Raw genomic sequence first — 19,474 nt, forward strand, 5'->3', positions numbered from 1 at the left:
TTTTTTTTCCCCCCGCTGCCCCTCCCACCTTCTGTTTGTGCCTCTAATCTTGGATCTGAACTCGGAACTAGTTGTGGAGAGAAAACAGAGACACATCAGCGCACTCAGTGACTTTTAATCAAGTCTCAGACTGCCATGTCTTGCAACGCTCCGACGGGCCTTGGCAGTAGGAAGGAGAGAGCCAGATTAGATCGCTGTTGTTTTTTAGCAGCGAGGCTGAGGGGATGGGGGTAGTCCGGGCAGGGAGGGTGCACCGAAGGCCAATTGGGGGAGGAGGGTAAGGGGGGGAGAGATTAGCAAATAACTGGGCCATGGGTAAACACTCAGCAGTGCCTGCCATCATCCAATGAACAGGCTTGGAGCAGAAAACTACTCCGAAGCCTTTTGATATGACTACCCTCTCTCTCCCTCTCTTTCTCTCCCTCTCTCTCTCATCTGCCTCGCTCCACTGGCCTTGCCTGCATACTCTGACCCACAATCCAATACTGCAGTGCAAGCCAAGATCACACAGCAAGCTCCACAGAAGCAGAACCAGGGACAGAGCTGTCCTCGGCCAATCGGAGATAAACACACGGATTGGCATCCAACCAGAAATGCTCCCAAAAACGATAGGATTGAGGGGAAAGAACCAACCACAGGCGAGCCGCGCTGCAGACAAACCAATGAAATGTGACTACAGGAGTGCTCCCATGGCTCAGACTGCAAATGAGCAAATGCTGAAATGTGACTGCTGGGGTTTGAGCACCATCCCGTGCTACACTGTCTGTCTCCTCTTTTTAAATAGAGCTGCCAGATTTGCAAGGAAAAAAAAAAGGTTCTATACTTCCAGACGGCTGCTGTGTGATTAGTGTGTGCTTTCCAATTAGCGAGGGCCAATTTCCTGTGTATTGAACATGTTATAGAATGTCGATGTTTTTCAAGATATTGTGAATCAATATTGTGTCGAATCAACACTCAAATAACCTTTTCCCCAGACAACAATGAAGTGCAAAGTTAATTAATATTTGTGAATCAACTCTAAGTTCAATTTCTAGGTTGAACTGCGTTTATCTGCCTTCTCAGTTGTTTCAAGCCCAAGAGCTCTCGTAGCTCGAGCTTCATTATGAGGTTTTTGATTTCACGGCCTTGGATTATAGTAAGAATGTTAATAATTAATGTCAGCTTTGGGAGAAAGACAGAAGATACTCTGCTCTATGGATTTCTGTTCTCCCAATCTCAGTACAAGGTCAGTCTGTTTGTCTAACTGTCTATGGGTGTTGTCCCCCGGCTAGGCCCTTCCTTCCATTGTTTCTCCTCTTTTTACTAGAGTTCCTTCTCCGAAACTCACACCCTCGCCTCCGATGCCCACTTCTTGGTTATTGTAAAGGAAGCCTACTCATGGCGGAATTTGTCACACTCAAGGAAGCCCTGTACATTTTTTTAAGTGTCACAAGAGATGGAGTTTAACAGTCCAAGTGCCCCTTCACGACATTGCACTAGCTACATTTAACAAAAACAGTTCTTGGGTCCAGGAATTCAGAACTTGGTGAACCGAAGCAGGTCTAGGTATCATGCTAAAAGCCTGAAGCTAAAGCTGACAGTTCCCAGGCATAAAAGTCAACATTGCTAACCAGTTGCTGATAAAATAATGTAGCGTGTAGACAGAAAGCCACTCATGTTAAGGTTTGTGTCGTATTTTGTTGACTGAAATGTCAGCCACTTCAAGCTGATTTCCTCACTTCTATCTAACCAGCAACTTAAGTTACCAGTATTTGAGTTGGCTGATGACGCTGTTTCAGTCTGACTTTTATCTCTTTCTAGCTGACTGGTTCTGAAATGAGAAATTTGCAAAAGGCCTCTTAAAAATAAGCACTAAATGGCTCCATATGATATCATGCAAACAGACTGAAGCTAAAGCTATGAGATCCCAGGCAATAAGTGGACATTACTCACCAGTTGATGATAAAATAATGTAGTTTGAAATGCCCCCTGCACTCGAAAGTAATGTAGATTGTTACTATTGTGGGAGGAAAGCTAGTCAGCCGTAAATGCCAACGTCTGAGTTTACAAAAGAGCAGGACAAACACACAGTTAAATCACTTCCTTACCTTTTCAAGTTTCTTTTTAATCAACAGAGAACATACAGCTTAGAACGTGAGTCTTTTTATTTCATTTAAATGGAAATGGAGAGTAAATAAACGTGCTTGTATTTTTCCTATAAAAATGCATCACCAGACTTTAATAGCTCAGAGCTGATCGTCCCTCTGTGGCAAACGAAAAGTGGTAAAATATGAGTGAGTGCCAGCCCGTGATGTCTCCCATTTAATGTTCTGGTTTAATGGCAGAGCTGGTGCTCATTTTGGGGAAAATCATTGTCCTCTGAAATCAGTTATTTCCATGACGTTCATGTAAAGTGCTCGTGTTGGCTTTGAGCTGAAACGGAAACACTGCCCGGTATTGATTTGCTTTATTTCATGTGTTTTCTCGCCTTATAGTTTTGATACAGTGAGAACATGTACAGTACAACATATGTATGATTAAAATTCAGTGCATGTACCTTTTGGTGTTCAATTGAACGCAGAGCATGTGAATTCGCATACCAGTGTAGAAACATCCGCCCCGTCGGGAATCTATCCGCTAACCCTGACGATGCCATCGTCATCTTTTTGAAATTCAGTTTCTTCATCGCAATAAAATCCCCCACATATTTAACCCTGAGTTTGAACTCCTTTCCCGTTCTGCTTGTACACAGCGTGCTTCCCCCTGCAGGCAAAGTCAGTCCCACTGAACAGTAGGCAGTAAAGGCCCACAGGTTGAGGGCAGCCGAGGCCCACAGTAGGCCTGGGTTGATAGCTTTATCTGCAGATGGGAGCAGAGGAGGAACGTTGGCGCCGTGCCCAGCAGTGCTACCACTCCATCGCGTCACCCTCTGCCCACACAGGCTAGCTCGACCTTGGGCAGGGCGCAGTCACCCTCCTCCCTCCACCCCCTTCGTAACATACCCCTCCAGCCCTCCCCCCTCTTCCCGGCAAGGAGGAAAGGGAGGAGCTGGGAGTAAAAGAAACAAACTGGCACATCATGTTTCCCTTATCTGAAATTATGCACAGCGCAGGCTACGTACACAAACACACGCTCTGACATTGACTCAAACTGAGCCTCCCTGGAATCACTTCCAGACATTCGCTGCACATGAGCAAGTAAGATGTCTATTTCATGGACACATTCTGCATAATCTGACAGCACCTGAAGTTTGTCCATATTTTTTCTGCAAACAAGTCAGAAAACAAGCTACAGGCCAAAGGCCATAAATCAGTTGAATTCATTAAGTATGCGGTGGTAGCTAAAGCCATTTTCACTCGGTGTTTCTTTATGTTTTTAATGAGGCTCCTTTCAAACCCAAATGTCCGCTTCTCCACTACGCCTCTGCATGCATTTGTGTTCTGTCCTTCAGGCTAGAGTTTGAATTGGTATTTCTATTGATCTTTGGCTTGTGAGAGGCAGCACTCTGTGCAGGCAGACAGCTATTTTTCATCTGTGGGTTCTTCCTGTATAGACGGACACAACGCCAGTATCAATCCGTCTCTGTGGCTGGTGTAGCAGACAGGAAGTGTCTGTACATGTATGTGGTTATATAGATGCGCTGCGAGCGAGTTGATGTGCATGACTTTTCATCCACATCAGGCTGAAAACTTTCATGTGAAATGTGCGTGTTTCTGTGCAATGAAGCAAAAGTCGATACAGAGACACGATGAAATAGCATAAATTAATGAAGCAGTTGAAGCTGTCGGTCTCTTGTCTCTCCTCAGCTCACACGCTCTGTTTTGCTTGAAATTTGATTCAGCTCTGCTCAATCTTTTCTGTGTCTTCACAGCGGCGCAGGGCGAGGAGAGGGAGTGTGCCTTCACGGACCAGCAGCAGCAGTGGGATGTGGAGCGAGTGGCCGGGGGCGAGGGCCGGGTCTCCCCAGAGAACACCACCATCAGATGTACCAAGGGCAGCCACTGCTTTGGCCTGTGGGAGAAAAGTCCTTCGAGAGAAGTGCGACTTGTCAAACAAGGTAGAACTTGAGAGACCTTTGACTGCTTAGTCCTGGATTAGACTGTATTCACTACCACCACAGGTGACAATTATGGGATAATGTTAAATGCTAGTCGCAAGTGGCAATGAGTGATAAAGTCAGTAATATCTCTCTTAGTATATTAACTTTCGCTATAGCAACCATAAGCTTTCGGAAATACCGGTGGAAATGCACCAAGTTCCTCCCAAAGTTAGATAAACAGTCTGCAGTAATTGGATCTTTTTGTTGGATTTTAATTTCATTAGCTCAACACACTCTTCTGTCTCCCCTCTATTTTAGGTTGCTGGACTCACCTGGGCGACCACCAGGGTTGCAGGGATGACCGCTGCGTGGTGACCAACCTCCCTCCACAGATCCAGAACGGGACGTACCACTTCTGCTGCTGCGGCAGCGACATGTGCAATGTTAACTTCACAGAGGACTTCCCAACTCCTAGCCCCACCACTGCACAGCCCCTCTGTAAGGACGCGTGCACGCTCACACCCCTCACATGTCGTCAGTCATACAATAGACGAACACATGCTTGCTTTGTAGTGAGTTTCCATTTCACTTCTTGCCAAAGGATTCCTCTCTAGTCGTAATGCATCTTCCTTTTGTATGAGCGGTGGTCAGCTCTCAAAGAAAACATGTGAACCAGATGGATTCAAAGCCAGATCTCAGCCTACGCTCGTCCTCTTATGGCTTTTATTATTGAATTCTGTGTTGACCGTTTTTATGAAGGTTGAGGCAGTGAAGGAAATCACTTAACTGGTGATCACGTGTGACATCAGGTTGCTTCACCAGCAAGAAAAAAAACTCCATGGAGTTGTGTTGAGAACGTAGCTGTGATTTAATTGATTAGAAATGTATTTTGGATTCAGATGGTGTGTCATTAACCTTTCTTAATGACATAAGAATTCACTTAGAAGCCCATTTTTAGCTTTTAATGGAGTCATTGCTCATACCGGATGAAATCGAACTTTCCTGCAGTGGTTACAACAATCTCCCGCAGGGCGGATGAATGAACGAAAAATGACGAACGGCAGAATGGGAGAAAACAAATGCAGGGCCCACACAGTCCTGAAACACAAAGCTATTAACAGCAAAGAATGAAAGGATGTTTGATACCATCAGAGCTGTTCTACCTCCACCTACTTTCTCTCTCCTCCTCTTCCTCCTCTTCCTCCGCTTCATCATTCAGCCGCACGGCTTCCTGATTGTTATCCATTATGAGCCTTGACAACTGTGAATCGCAGAGATGAATTGGCTTCAGTTCACCGACAGATAAGCTTCATAGCGTACTCACTCAGAGCTGGTATAAATTATTCGCAATCAAATTCCTTGAAAGTAGTCGGTATTGGATTCCATTTGTATCAATGCTGGTCTGTCGTGTTAATAAACTGTCGGTAAGACGTCAAACAAATCAGACCAATGTATTGTTAATTGTTCCTTCCTTCCTTTTCGAGGTTTAGCTGTGAATGAAAGCAGCGTGTGTGGCAGGAGAAGGTGGGGAGCGGGGGATGGCGGCAGCGGCTCATCACCATCGCTCCTGCCCACACATTAACGCAAACACACACTCTACCATTCGTGTCGTCTCTCCGCATTCCACGGATTACAAGGCGTCTGCTGTATCTGTCTGTCTGCGGGCGTGCCGGTGACTGTTGCTCCGAGCAGACGGGTGACAAGACAGACCTTGGGGAAAAATAACCATTAGGTGTTAATGGCTGTTAAGAAGGATGTTTGATTAATCGGTGACGTTTGAGTTTAAGGCTGTGCTCTAAACTTAAAATCCTGTTTACTGTTTTTGCAAGATTGTAAATTCCTGACATGTCTGGGCAGATCTGCGCCAGTGTTACGAGGAGCAGGAAACAGTTTGAGTCAGTTGGCGGTCTGAGTGATCAAAAGCGAAGAGCCGACACGGGTGACAACATACAGGGCTAGGGGGAGGAGGAAGTACTCTGATCTTGAAGTAAAAGTTGCAATACCACTGTGTAGAAATACGCGTTACTTCAAAATCACCTTCCTTCAGAGTAGCTTTAAGAGTTTGCCCACATTAGTCTTACAAAGTGCTGCTTTAATTTGCCACCTTAATGCACACACACTGGCTTGCCTGACTGCTTTTATTAAAAACATAAAAGTAGGCTTAAATGGGTCACTAGATATCCCTGGGATACAGCATGCTGTTCTAAATGGCTCTTATAAATGAGTGTTTTCCTACTTTTAGACCAATTGAGTAATCTCGGGTTGCACAGGAATGTTAGGAGCATCCTTAAATGTAACCAGTGACTAGAGACTTCAGGTAAACATGAAGATTGTTGCCCGGCACTGTCATTAATGTTATGGAGAATTTAAACAGTGTTCGGGGGTGCGTGTGTCTGTGTGTGTGTGTGCACGTCTGTGTTTGTCAGACGGCTTCCTGTGCAACCCTCTCGTTGATTATGAACTCACTGACCTTGGCATTTGAGGGGGGGAGCCATCCTGTCAACCCCCCATGTTGTTAGTGTGTGTGCCAGAGCGCGTGTGCACGCACGCTCATGCTTGTACGTCATTCAAAGCTGCCCTTAGGCTCTTCAAGCCATCAATTATTGATAAAGCTGGTGTCTCACAGCAGCACCCGTGTGTTGACTGATGTAACGGATGCAGCAGAGTGTTTTTCCTGTTTGTATACTCTTTCTGCCAAGTGTGGAGTAGTGGTATAGAAGTGTTGCTATATGTATGTTTGTCTCCAGAGTAGCTCTGTTGCAGTTTCATTAATCACAAACACCTGACAGCCTAGACTGCAGCCACCTCAGCTACCTGCCATCGGGACCAGCTCTCTGGTGTTCTCTCTCTGCTTTTACATATTTTCCTCCTCTCGCTCTTTTCATTCACTTCCCACACATCCTCTGTTTCTCTCTTCCCGTGCTCCTTTCCAGTCTGCTGACCACGCTTTCACGGTGGTTGTTTGCTTTAACTTATTTATTTTTTTTGCCTTTTCCTTCATGTGCTCCACCGGCATGCCTGATGGTCTGCAAACACACGTACTTGCGAGACATTTCGATGTTTGTGTGTATGTTATTGACATTTTGGAGAGCGGAGTAAATGCAACATGCTGTAAGCCCACTGACTGGCTATTCAAAACCGTGCAATCACATGCAAACCAGTTATGAATCCTGGTCCTTTCTGTTTTCCAACACGTGTTCTGACATAAAAAAGTGAATTTGCACAATATCAAATGGAAGAATTAAAGGTAAAATAGGTTAGAGCACAAGGAAGGCATCCTACAGTAACAACATACGTGAGCCAAACAGCCAAGTGGCTTAGGCTGCAGCTCACAGTAAGAATTAAAGGTGCTGTGAAGTTTTGTTTACATTCTGTATTACTCACCAAAACACATTCTGTGTGTCCTTAGGCTGACCAATTATGTTCAGCGCATTTCCTCTCTGATAAGACTGTTTTTATTCAGATCCTACCTTGTTTACATCTACGTTCATATCCCGCAGTGTTCTCCTTCCCTGGTGGCAGGAGTACTACAGACTAAAGCTGATGGCTGTTCCAAGTTTGGTAGTTGCGCACGGTGCTAAATATGCAGAAACAATCATCCCAGACAGAAGGCAGAGGGTTTTTGATGTAATGATGTATAACCTGGACAAGCTGCTGCTGTTTGTTTGCAGTGGAAAAACATGGCAGAAGTTGTAAAAAGGGATTAGAGTACTTGTGTGGCTTACACAAAATAAGACAAATCTCTTATGGAGTTTTGAATGGTATTTACTCACCAAGAGTAAAACGTGTTGAGTTAACAATGTATGTAATATATGGCGTTTAGCTTATCCACCTTGATTAATGTTCTATTGTATCTTTGTACTGTACTGCAGCAAATTGTACAGGTAATGGCCGACCAAATGAACTCAGTGTATAGATATTAGCTTTGGTACACAGCCATCCTCAGACTTCCTGCTCGCAAATCAAAGGCCTTCACATTGTTTCACTTGTTAGTTCTTCCCACACAAAGGTCACACTTTGATTTGTACTTTTGTTTTTGATGTGTGTCCCCCCCCCACCACAGACCCTCGCACACTGGGCTACGAGGAGACAGTAATTATCACCCTGGCAACAGTGTCGGTGCTGGCCGTGTTTGCCGTAGCAGCCTTCTTTGGTTACCGCATGATGCACGGTGAGTTACCATGGCGCCACGCTGCGCGGAGGATCATTCATTATTCAAGGCTGCTTAAATGTTTTTGGAAGAATTTCGATTAATGTAATGAATGGATTCTGAGCCGACGTTTTGTCTTAATGCGTCTGCATGTTCTGTACTTTTTCTGAGCGCTCTCTGTGTGTTTCTGTACTTCCACAGGAGACGGTAAGCAAGGGCTGCACAACCTGAATATGATGGAGGCTGCTGGCTCTGAGAGCTCGCTGGACCTAGACAATCTCAAACTGCTGGAGGTCAGTCCGCACACTCTCGTCTCTGTGTACATCTGTGCATGGCTGTCTATGTGTAGACTGCCTCCAACTTGTAATATTTTTAGTTTTGTGCCAAACAGTCATCTGTTCATCAATCGAATCAATTTGTTTTCTGGCCCAGGAAAGAGCCAAAGTATTTAGTGTGACAGTGTGAGTGCCAGCATAACACTGTGTAATACTACTCTCACTAGCCAAATGAGACAATCGGGGGCCAGTAGAGCGTTGATTATAGATTCACTTTTATTAATGGTGATTTGACTAATCACGATTTGGCAATATTACTGCTACAATGCCACAATTTTATATAGTTTAGTTATTTAAAGCATATAAATACAAATTTCCTCCTTCATAACTGTATTTAGTGTCACTACTAGCATAGGTTTACATGTTTGTGTCTCCTCTGATTGTTGAGCCAGCACAGCTAACAGAGCAGCTGTGCTAAATCAATCTTTACGAGCCAAACTAGCCGCTTAGCATAAATTATGCAAGTATTTGACATGGCGATGGCGGAGAGTGTTGTCACAAAGTCGCATAATTCACGGCGGGACTAATGATGAGGCGTTTGAGGAGCAGTGTTTTTCCTTTTACGTGCACAAGAACCAACATAATGCACCGAAGGAAAAGAATAAAACGGAAAAGCGTAATAGGTCTCCATTAAATTGTCATATAAAAAATATTCTTTTAAAAAAAGATCCTTTCAACAGCACAGCTCACTACATGTTTTATACCCCTAATCCTGCCGATTTTCACTTGTCTGTTTTTAGATGATAAAAGCTTGTATCCCTGGTTCAGACATAAAGTGTTCCTGCTGGCTTCAGCTACTCTGCACGCAGTGAGAGTGTGTGTTTGGGAGGGAGGGAGGGAGGGAGACAAGCGTAAGAAAGATAAAGGAGAAACCAAAGGCATAGAGGCAAAAAATACACCCAAAATACATCAAGGTTTACGGTTACATTTGTCGTTCCAATGTGACCTTTATCATCCGATCACGGCAGGACGCATTAAGTGACAGGTCAGGGCGCACAGAAATAGGGTTTTGCTTACACTGACGCAGGATATGGAAAACCTGATATGGAAGCGGGAAGGCTCATATTGTGATAGGAAGTCAATGGAGTGTGGATGATATTCAGCCAAGATGACAAAATAAGCAGGGATTTAAATAAATCCAGCCACAGGAGATGGTGTGATGGCAGCTGTAGCTTTAAAAGTACAACTTACGAAAGCTTTACGAAAAACTTTGTTATCTCTCTTTTTTTTTAAACTGTCGTGCGCAGGCTTATAATAAAAGGATTTCTCCAAAACATGTTTCTGTCGAGACGACTATTTAGGTGCAGTTCATGAGCCGATTTGTCAGATGAAAGCTAAAGGTAAAATTCAGGGATTTCTGAGTCGTAGCAGTGTTGCATTCACCAACTTTGTAGAATTTCTTTTGTTCCAGCAAAAGATTGGTATATCAGGTCAAGCATCAGGAGCCTCCTTAAAACATTCTTGGTTAACCTTGTTTCTGACTAGAAGTACAGAGAATTCAGCCCCATTAGCTAGTTGAGTTAACTGCATTTGGAGGTACTTACAGAGCAACCGGGAAAAATGACAAACAAGTTTGTGGTGCTCTAGTGGCGATGACAACTCTTATCTTTAAGTTGCATTTTCAAAACATTGGGGCTGCGCTGACGGCCGACACAAGTTTCGCGAAGAGTCTGTAGATATAAAACGCTCTTTCTAATTTTGAGATTCTTAGGTTCAGGCGATTATTATGAATTGGATATAATTTCTGCTAATGGATCCCCCTAAGTCCTACACACTGCACCTTTAGTAAGAAGAAAAAGACCCAGGTTGGGGGAGAAAACAGGCACATTTTTCTTTAGCTGTGTCTGTGTGCTGATGTTTATTTTTGTACTGTATTTCTTGCAATTCACCAGAGCAGCCATTTTATCAAATTTGTGCCATCAGCGTCTTAACACCACAAGCAATCGTGCTGAAAAAAAAAAGTGAAATTTTCATGTGAAACATTCTCTCAAAGCCAGAGATGCTTCAGATGGAGGCCAATCAGTAGTGGACACAATGATCCACTCACCGAGGCTCGGCGTTGTCTTTTTCTCTCGTTTTGCCGTCCATTTATTGCATTTCAGACTAGAGTTAGTGAACGGTACCTTTCAGAGAGGATTTGAATCAGAAGGCTGTCCTTGTGCTTATCAAACACAGGCACAAGTTCTTTCACATGAAAAGTCACTGAAAAGGGGGAGGGGAGGATTACTCATAGACAAAACACAGTCCGCCGCTTTCACAGTGTATTTTCTACCCAGAGATAAACTGTTTTTTTTTGTTTTTTGTTTTTTTTTTTTTACCAAACACTGAGGTGGAACCCACGCAGAAATAAATGCACTCCCCAGTTCATTTCGTACTCCCAAGCAGATGACTTTTAAAGCTGAATGTCAGGCCCTTAATGGCATGCTGTGCTCGGGTTAATTCAGAGAACTAATTGAATGATTTGGAGCCGACTTTGGGCCATTTTAACTGTTTAACCCCGCTGTTCGCCTGTAATTTAGTTTATTTCCTCTCTCTCCTCTGCCTTCCTGCCTGACTGTCTCTTATATTTTTGTGTTTGTGCCTCTCTTTGTGTTTCTTTTTTTTTTTTTGCCTGTTCAGTATTTGTCAAGGAATCTTTGTGTGTCTTGGCTCATCAGCATTTCTGCGGCATTTCAAAGCAGCACAAACAAAATTACCATTTTATTCTCACCATTTTCATTTTCTTTGTAGACAAGTGAGAGCTAAAGGTCCAGAATTACAAAAACAACAGGGCTATAAATAGTTTTTCCTCTTTCAGCTTATCGGGCGTGGCAGATACGGCGCCGTCTACTGCGGATCCCTGGACGAGCGGCCTGTGGCCGTGAAGGTGTTCACGGCAGCCAACCGCCAGAACTTCCTGAATGAATGCTCCATCTATCGGCTACCGCTGCTGGAGCATGACAACATCGCCCGGTTTGTGGCTGCCGACGAGAGGACAGGCCCGGAGGGGCGCACTGAGTACCTGCTGGTCATGGACTACTACCCACATGTGAGTAGTGAAGGGAGCAGGAGGTTTTGCATGTAGACTGTGTTTGAAATACAGGCAGCGTTCGATGAAATTCCCTTCCCTTCCTCTGTGACCTGTAAAGACTAGATGTTTTACTGGGGAGGGGCAAACTCCCCAAAATCTAATCAGATTTGTTTGGTTGCACCTGTAGAAACAACAAGTGCAGCTTCATACCACAGATCGCTGAAATCTAGGGGCAGCAAACACTTGTTCAACAGATACTTTGTCAGGAATATAAAAAGTGATCGACAGGTTTATCTTTAACAGTCCAACCACTTTTTGGTTTTTGTTTGCATAAATGATTCACATAATGGCTTTTCCCATCATGACCAACCTTGATCTGCACACCACATTTTCTTCGAACACAACGGCGGGGCTATAAGGTAGAAAAATCCATTAGAATTGTATTGAAATTGCAATATGTAATAGTGCAACATCCAAATCACAGGAGGTGCGATATTTGTTAAGGGCAAAATTTGTGCCAGACTACCATTCTGAATATTGGATAAAATTGAATTCAGCCCAAAGCTGGACACAGTAAAACAAGTGTGTTACTTTGCTGTGGAGGTGGAGGTGGAGCTCTTCATCTCCCATCTGGCTGTGGCTGCACCTTCCTGTTCCATCCCGCTCTCCTGCCAGACCAAAAAATGACCACATCGTGTGAAACGTTACAGTCAGCACTTTGACGAATAGACAGCGTTTCCTGTGGTTGCTTCACAATTAAAGCCAGCTCAGTGATTTTAATATGATGAAAATGTTGAGTTAGCAGTAGCGGTAACATGATCCAACTCTGATATGAGGGGGAAAAAAGAGATCAATGAGTTATAATAATTTATAATGAATCCCTTGTCTGTGTAAAGTCAATCCGATCCCAGTGCAGAAATAGCGGATCCCACCACTAGCAACACTAACCATCGTCCTCCTTTAATGTGGATTCTGAACCACACAACAGAGTGGAGTTGATGTAAATTTAAAGTACATCTTTTCACCCAGCTCACCTTTTCCTGCAGATAAATTATCATGCAGCTGGTGCAGCAGAAGAAAACTGCCTCTAGAAACCCTTCAATATTAATGTCGACTTAACTAAAAACTGTTGCTGCCCGAAATTGATGATTACCAGTCAGCCGACCTGAAGGCAGCCTATGAAAGAAGCCCATTGTGCATCGTAATCATTACTCTGGCACATGTTGTCATGGAAACGCAGTGCAAGCTAGGACAGGACACCGGGACACATAATGCAGTCAAGCAAACGATAATATAATTTATTTAAAACGAACAGATCTAATGTAATATTCTTTAGTAGCGGATGCGCGAATTGCCTTGTGATTGATTTTTAGAGAAAAGATTAAGTGTGCGTCTGTGTGTGTTGGGATGTGTGTGTGTGTGTGTGTGTGTGTGTGTGTGTGTGTGTGTGTGTGTGTGTGTGTGTGTCTGTGTGTGTGTCTGTGTGTCTGTGCGTCAGGGCCAGGGCCATAATGGGTTTTTCAGGGCTGATAGAGATAATTGCGGAAGGAAATTAATAATATCCAGTATAAATTCTGGTAAACATTTTTATGGCTTTTTTTGATAGTCCTCGTCCATGGACCAAATTCTTCAAACCGGAAAAAAAAAAAAAAACTTGTAACTTTAATTGGGCCGTGATAAAATATTCTAAGTTGGTTTTATTGTGAAAGGATCAAAGCACAAGGACGGCCCTTTTAAAAGCTCCGAGTTTTAAATGTGAAGATAATCATCATGTGAATTGTCAGTTTTGACCTTTTTGGAGATTTTTTTCATGGTGAAGATGCCACGGAGGTAAAATTATCTTGGCTGTTGAATGTGTTCTACGCATCACTCTAATGTGTTGAAGCAACAAACACCAAGTCAGCACCCCCCCCCCCAAGTCTCTGCTTATCTTGTTAGACCTGGAAAGTGATGCTTGCGATTGATTTTTATCTGCATCCCTCTCGCCCACGCTTCCCTGATATTTCCCTCTGGTATCCCTTTTTTTTTTCTTGACCCCCTCCCTCATCCGCTTTTATCCGCCTTTTGTCCCCCTCTCCTCAGGGCTCTCTGAGTCGCTACCTGGGCCTCCAGACCAACGATTGGGTCAGCAGCTGCCGGCTCGCTCACTCCGTCACCCGCGGCCTGGCCTACCTGCACACCGAGCTCTTCAAAGGAGGTGAGCTGGAGGGCAATCACACACACACACACACACACACACACACACACACACGCGCGCGCAGACAGTTAATTACATAACTGCTCACAGTTTACCGAGGCTCAAGTTCCAAGGCTGCCGCTTCCATCTGTTACTGAAACACAAATACATACAATTATGCTAGAAAATGTGTGCGTAGCTCAGTTAGTTTAGATTACTTAGAAAGGCTTTCGAGTGTGTGTGTGTGTGTGTGTACGTGTATGTGTACGTGATTCTCCCTCCATCCTGGCGCTTGAGCCTTCTTACGACCTGCACACTGCAGCTCCACGTGGGTCTGTTTGGCTTGGAGCGATTTGCATCCCTGCATTTTGACAAACACGCTGCGTGCACGCCCAGCCGAGGGTATTTATAGACCGGCCTCTAGCTAGCCTCAGAGAGAGTGAAAAAAAAAAAAAGGGAGAGAGGGACAAAGTAGGGGGAAGGAAGGAAGGAAGGCAGGCAGGCGGAGGCGAGATAGGGATTCAGATGACATGTGACTGTCCTTCGGGCTTAATAAACCAAGTCTTAGGAGGCAGAAGTGACAACTTGGCGGTTGAACTTGGCCCTCCTCTTTTCCCTTCATCAGCGCGGATACACATCAAGCAGGCTCAGAAGTGAAGAAGAAAGTGCGCTCGCAGTTGTGTGCGAGGGAGGCCATTCTCCCTGTGCTAGCGGGGGCGTCCACCTCTCCCCGCTGTAAAAACCTAAAGTGATGAGAAGAAGTGACAGCAGAGAAGGAGAGGGCTGGTGTTTGTCAGCTCTGCGTGGAGCCGCTAACACCACAATCTCTCCGGCTTTGATACAGTCGTCATCCTCCCCCACTCCTCCTGCACATCAATAGAAGGCAGCAGATTACTGTGGTGGCTGCCACAACTTCCAGCCTGCCTCGCTGCACCCTCTGCTGGACAGCACGGTACTGCAGGCCAAGGCGACTCTGATATGGTCATAATCCCATTGTTGTAGATTAGATTAGAGGGTTTAGCTGTCTGTTGACAGTGCTGCTTGCTTTGCTGAACAATGGGTAATGAGGGGGAACAGAAAGCAATGTGAGGGGATTTTCTGGATGTTATCATTCATTTGTAAATGTGACAAAAACTGCTTGAGCACGTTGTATCTGGAAGGCAGGGAATTTTTTTGGGAGTGCCGTACGGGCTTAAATGTTTAATGAAAAGTAAATTAGCCCAATTCTTTTGTCTCATTTCTTCTCCTGATCCTCTCCATCGCCTTCCCCTCCGCCTGCATTCAGACTTGTACAAGCCCGCAGTTTCCCACCGGGACCTGAACAGCCGAAATGTTCTGGTCAAGGCCGACGGCACATGTGTGATAATCGATTTTGGCCTGTCTATGAAGCTGACGGGAAACAGGCCGGCACGTCACGGAGAGGAGGACAACGCTGCTATTAGTGAGGTGAGTGTTCCGCAGGAAGCGGGACAAAAGAAGATTTCTTTTATGGCTTTTATTATCTGCAGGATGTCGTGCAGCGACCGTATTTCAACAAACGTTTGTGTAACAGACTGCGGCTGAAATAATCTACCTCAGCCTCCAGTTTGTGTTCGGTAGGAGGAGAGGAGACCCTTTACAGCTCCAGGCTGGGGTTGTAGATAACTCTCCTCCCTACACACAGAATCCAGCGGCTGATTTATGTGTATGCGCTCTCTAGTGAAGGCAGCATTACTGGCGATGGCAGAGTGGAATTAAAGTGGAGTGGAATTAAAGACATTTCATGTATCAAACACAAGTGTGAAATTGACTTTGTAATTTTTTTGTCCAGCCTCCTCCGTCCGGACGCGGAGCACTGCATACCTATGAGCTAATTTACATCTGCAGTCCCCGGGCAGGATGTAACAACATCAGCGGACCTCACACCAACATGATTTCACAGCATTAAAACATTTAGTGTTTGCATTTATGTGCGATTGGGTTGATTAGGCCACGATTCATCTTGAATTTAAAATCAGTGAAGTTGCAGAGCCCTCTCATAAAACTTGGCATGACAGGAGCCGTATTAAATCTCAGTAAAATCAGAATGCAAATGTGATGATTGAATGCTGATAGCAGCACAGCCCAGAGTGTCGCACTGTACATGTGGTGAAAAGATGCTTTGCTGTCTATGAAAATGTGGCAAAATCTTGATGAAAACAAATAATAACCACTACTTCAATGGTATCCTGTTGCCTCAAGTTTCAACGTACATATTTTAAATCTTTTCATACATTACAGTGTTACTGCACAGGTCTGAGATGCTTCCGCAGTGATGGCAACTTGATCAGCCCTGCGTGTGACGATGTATTAATCACAACTACTCATGAAAAGCCTTGAGCTGGTGCACAGAAAAAGATATAATAGGAGAATAAAGTTTTCTGCCGATGTCTAATTTTAGAATATCCTTTCTCACCTTGTCTAATTTTTTTTTTCCTCCCGTCTCACCTCATCGTTCATCACAATCCTTCTTCTTCTCACCGCCCTCCGTTGTCTCCCTGCTCTGTCTACCAGGTGGGGACAATTCGCTACATGGCTCCAGAGGTGCTGGAGGGGGCGGTGAACCTGAGGGACTGTGAGTCGGCGCTGAAGCAGGTGGATATGTACGCCCTGGGTTTGATCTACTGGGAGACCTTCATGAGATGCACCGACCTTTTCCCAGGTGAGGCAGGCGGACAGACCGGGTGAAGTGTGTTACGACTTTGACGGATCGGATGAGCACCGGTTCTTCAAAGACGCACATTTTTGTGTCGTCGTTCAAATTTTTACCAGCGCGATTAGCACAAACAACACATGGACGGGCCCCTTTCCTGTGCTAGATACAGCAGAAAGCAATTAAATACACATTAGTCATAGTGAGAGGGAAGAAGTGCATTAATAAGATTAATGAATATTTCTGCTGCATGAAAGATATCTCAGACACACCCTTCCTCTCCCTGTCCTACCTCTAGGAGAGTCTGTGCCAGAGTACCAGATGGCCTTCCAGGCGGAGGCAGGGAACCACCCGACGTTTGAGGACATGCAGGTCCTGGTATCCAGGGAGAAGCAACGGCCCAAATTCCCCGAGGCCTGGAAAGAGAACAGTTTGGTGCGTTTGTGCGTCTGTGAGCCGAGCCAGGATTCAGATTATAATACTAGAATGAGCAGAGATAAACACCGTCAGCAGATTGTGAAACGTGTCACAACAACTTCAGTCACTTGTTATTATCTGAGGGACATCTTGGGTTTGTTTTTGTCTTTTTTTTTTTTTTTTTAAATGAGCTGTTGATGGATTCACCTTTTATTAGATTGTGACCATCCAGACAGGAAACACTGGAAACAAAATAGCGGTACAATGATCACTGAAGGTCACAAGCTTGAATCAGATTGTGGGGGAGGGCCTTGAAAGGCAATGAAAATCAATAACATAGACAAAACATTTCACATAGATATTCTAGTCAAGTTATTTATCGATCTATCGTTTGTATGTGCAACCAATTCCAACCAGATTCCATGTCAGAAAAGCTAAGAAATAGTCTGGAACAGGTCTGGACAATGCAGGATGTATTAGCTGGTTAACATGCCAGCTTCAGTGGAATTCTCTGCAATGATGTCAGAGTTGTATTTTCTTCAGATTCTGTTGATAATTGTACTTAATTTTTGAAAGTTTACGCTAAAATTCTTACGTATTGCACCTTTAATTTTAAATTTACTAGCGTTGGCTGATCTTGTGAATGCAGTTTAACACAGAATGACGACTGTGAGTTTTGTGTCTTAAAATGGGATCTCAGCCAGTATATAAAGAAGGAACAATTACAGTATACAGTAGCGCTTCAAATACTGTAATCTGTGTCTAAATTGTGATGTATTCAAACTGTGTCTCCTGCAGGCGGTTCGCTCTTTAAAAGAGACGATGGAGGACTGTTGGGACCAGGACGCGGAGGCCCGCCTCACAGCACAGTGTGCCGAGGAACGACTGGCAGAACTGCTGCTCATATGGGACCGCTCCAAGTCTGTCAGCCCCACCCTTAACCCCATGTCCACCACCCTGCACAATGAGAGGTGGGTGTAAACACAGAACCACTTCTGTTACTGCGACGCCCGTCTCCAATGTTGTCTTAAACGTTTTTTTTCTGCAACTGTTTTCCTGCCAGAAATCGTATGACACCAAAGTCCGGCCCGTACACAGACCACCCCTCAACCTACATTGAAGAGCATGAGGGCGTGGCCAAGAACACTCAAGCTGACACCACCGGCTCCGTGAGCGGTCGAGCTGTGGCCGGGACCGGAGAGAGAAACAGGAACTCCATCAACCAGGAGCGCCAGCAGCAAGCCAACGCCCGCCTGCCCAGCCCAGAGGGCAGCAGCACCAGCATGGGACTGAGAGGCAGCCCCTCAGCCTCCACCACAACCACCACCATCATCTCCGAGTCTGAGGGACCTGTGGGGGTCGCCACAGTCCCCGTCTGCCTCCACCTCACCCAGGAAGATCTGGAAACCACCAAGCTGGACCCGAAAGAAGTGGACAAGAATCTAAAGGAGAGCTCAGACGAGAACTTGATGGAGCACTCGCAGAAGCAGTTCTGCTCTCCAGATCCGCTGAGCCCCGGCAGCTCCAGCCTCCTGTACCCCCTCATAAAGATGGCCACCGAGGCCTCAGGCACATCAGACCCCGCCGCCCCCATGCCCACCACCATCTTCCCCCTTCCCAAGCAGCAGAACCTGCCCAAGAGGCCGTCCAGTCTGCCCCTGCGCACCAAGCCCACCAAGAAAGAGTCGTCGTCGTCTTCGCTCAGGTTCAAGTTCGGACGCTCGGGGAAGTCTAACCTGCGGCAGGTGGAGGGAGCAAAGATGAACATTGGTGCAGTAACGGGCACAAACACAGCTGTGGAGGCTCACCGGGGCGCAGGCACAAACAACACTCCTGTTCTGAGAGATGTACATGTCAACGGTGGCGTCAACGGCGCTGTCAATGGTCACGCCAGCACTGGGATATCATCCATGGCTACAGGTGGGGCGACGGGTTTCGGAGGATCCAGCGTAACTCAGAACGGCTCGGGAGCCCTGAGGTCGGACGACGGCCACCTGAGCCTCGGTGTCATCACCGCCAGCCCCGACGAACACGAGCCGCTCCTGAGCCGCGAGCGAGAGCAGCCGGATCCGAGGGACGCGTCGTCGAGCGTCGCCGCCCTTCGCTCGGCCCGGCCCAACACCAACAACAACAACAGCAACACCGGCCACGGCCAGGGGGACGGGGAGAGCGGAGGAGAGAGTGATGCAGAGGAGGAGGGCAGCGGAGAGGGAGGAAGCAGGGAAACCACAGGGCCGCCGGGGGAAAGCTCGGGGTCGGGATCTGGCGCCGCTGATTCCCAGGGGGCAGCTCCTGTCACCATGAGAGGGGAGTCCCTGCTCAGGCAGCCCCGAGCCCGCAGGCCCGAGAGACCCAACTCCCTGGACCTGTCCTTCACAACACAGGACTTCGCCTCATTTGGTGATTTAATACACCAACACCTCACACACAGAGTAGTTCAGTAGGCTCAGGCACTTTCTAAAATAGCGGGTCCCTGTAGTTTTTATCAAACGTTGCTCAAACAGAGAAAAGCGTAACATTTGTTGGGGACTATTTTCAGCGGTGGATGAATCCACATTTGGTTCTCTCGTGAGGATATATAGTATATTTCTGGCAGCAGGACTGTGTATGTGGGATTGAGTCAAACGTTTGTTTTTAGACAACAGCGGAGCTTTATGGCACAGAGGAGTGAGATATATCAGGCTTTGGACACACGCA

At 45.8% G+C, this 19,474-nt stretch overlaps 1 protein-coding gene across 2 annotated transcripts in view; it reads left to right on the forward strand.

Moving 5' to 3' along the window:
* LOC119014958 (bone morphogenetic protein receptor type-2-like) overlaps positions 1-19,474 on the forward strand; it is a 30,864-nt gene that overhangs the window by 8,402 nt on the left and 2,988 nt on the right. For both annotated transcript variants that reach the window (XM_037090428.1, XM_037090429.1), the window contains exons 2-12: positions 3,851-4,036; positions 4,337-4,516; positions 8,082-8,189; positions 8,370-8,461; positions 11,301-11,531; positions 13,596-13,710; positions 14,975-15,135; positions 16,222-16,369; positions 16,659-16,795; positions 17,576-17,748; positions 17,841-19,177. In XM_037090428.1, the coding sequence (XP_036946323.1) occupies positions 3,851-4,036; positions 4,337-4,516; positions 8,082-8,189; positions 8,370-8,461; positions 11,301-11,531; positions 13,596-13,710; positions 14,975-15,135; positions 16,222-16,369; positions 16,659-16,795; positions 17,576-17,748; positions 17,841-19,177 (2,868 nt within the window). The remainder of the gene's footprint in view (positions 1-3,850; positions 4,037-4,336; positions 4,517-8,081; positions 8,190-8,369; positions 8,462-11,300; positions 11,532-13,595; positions 13,711-14,974; positions 15,136-16,221; positions 16,370-16,658; positions 16,796-17,575; positions 17,749-17,840; positions 19,178-19,474) is intronic.

Source organism: Acanthopagrus latus, chromosome 24 (assembly GCF_904848185.1).
Source record: "Acanthopagrus latus isolate v.2019 chromosome 24, fAcaLat1.1, whole genome shotgun sequence".
Taxonomy (NCBI): Eukaryota; Metazoa; Chordata; class Actinopteri; order Spariformes; family Sparidae; genus Acanthopagrus; species Acanthopagrus latus.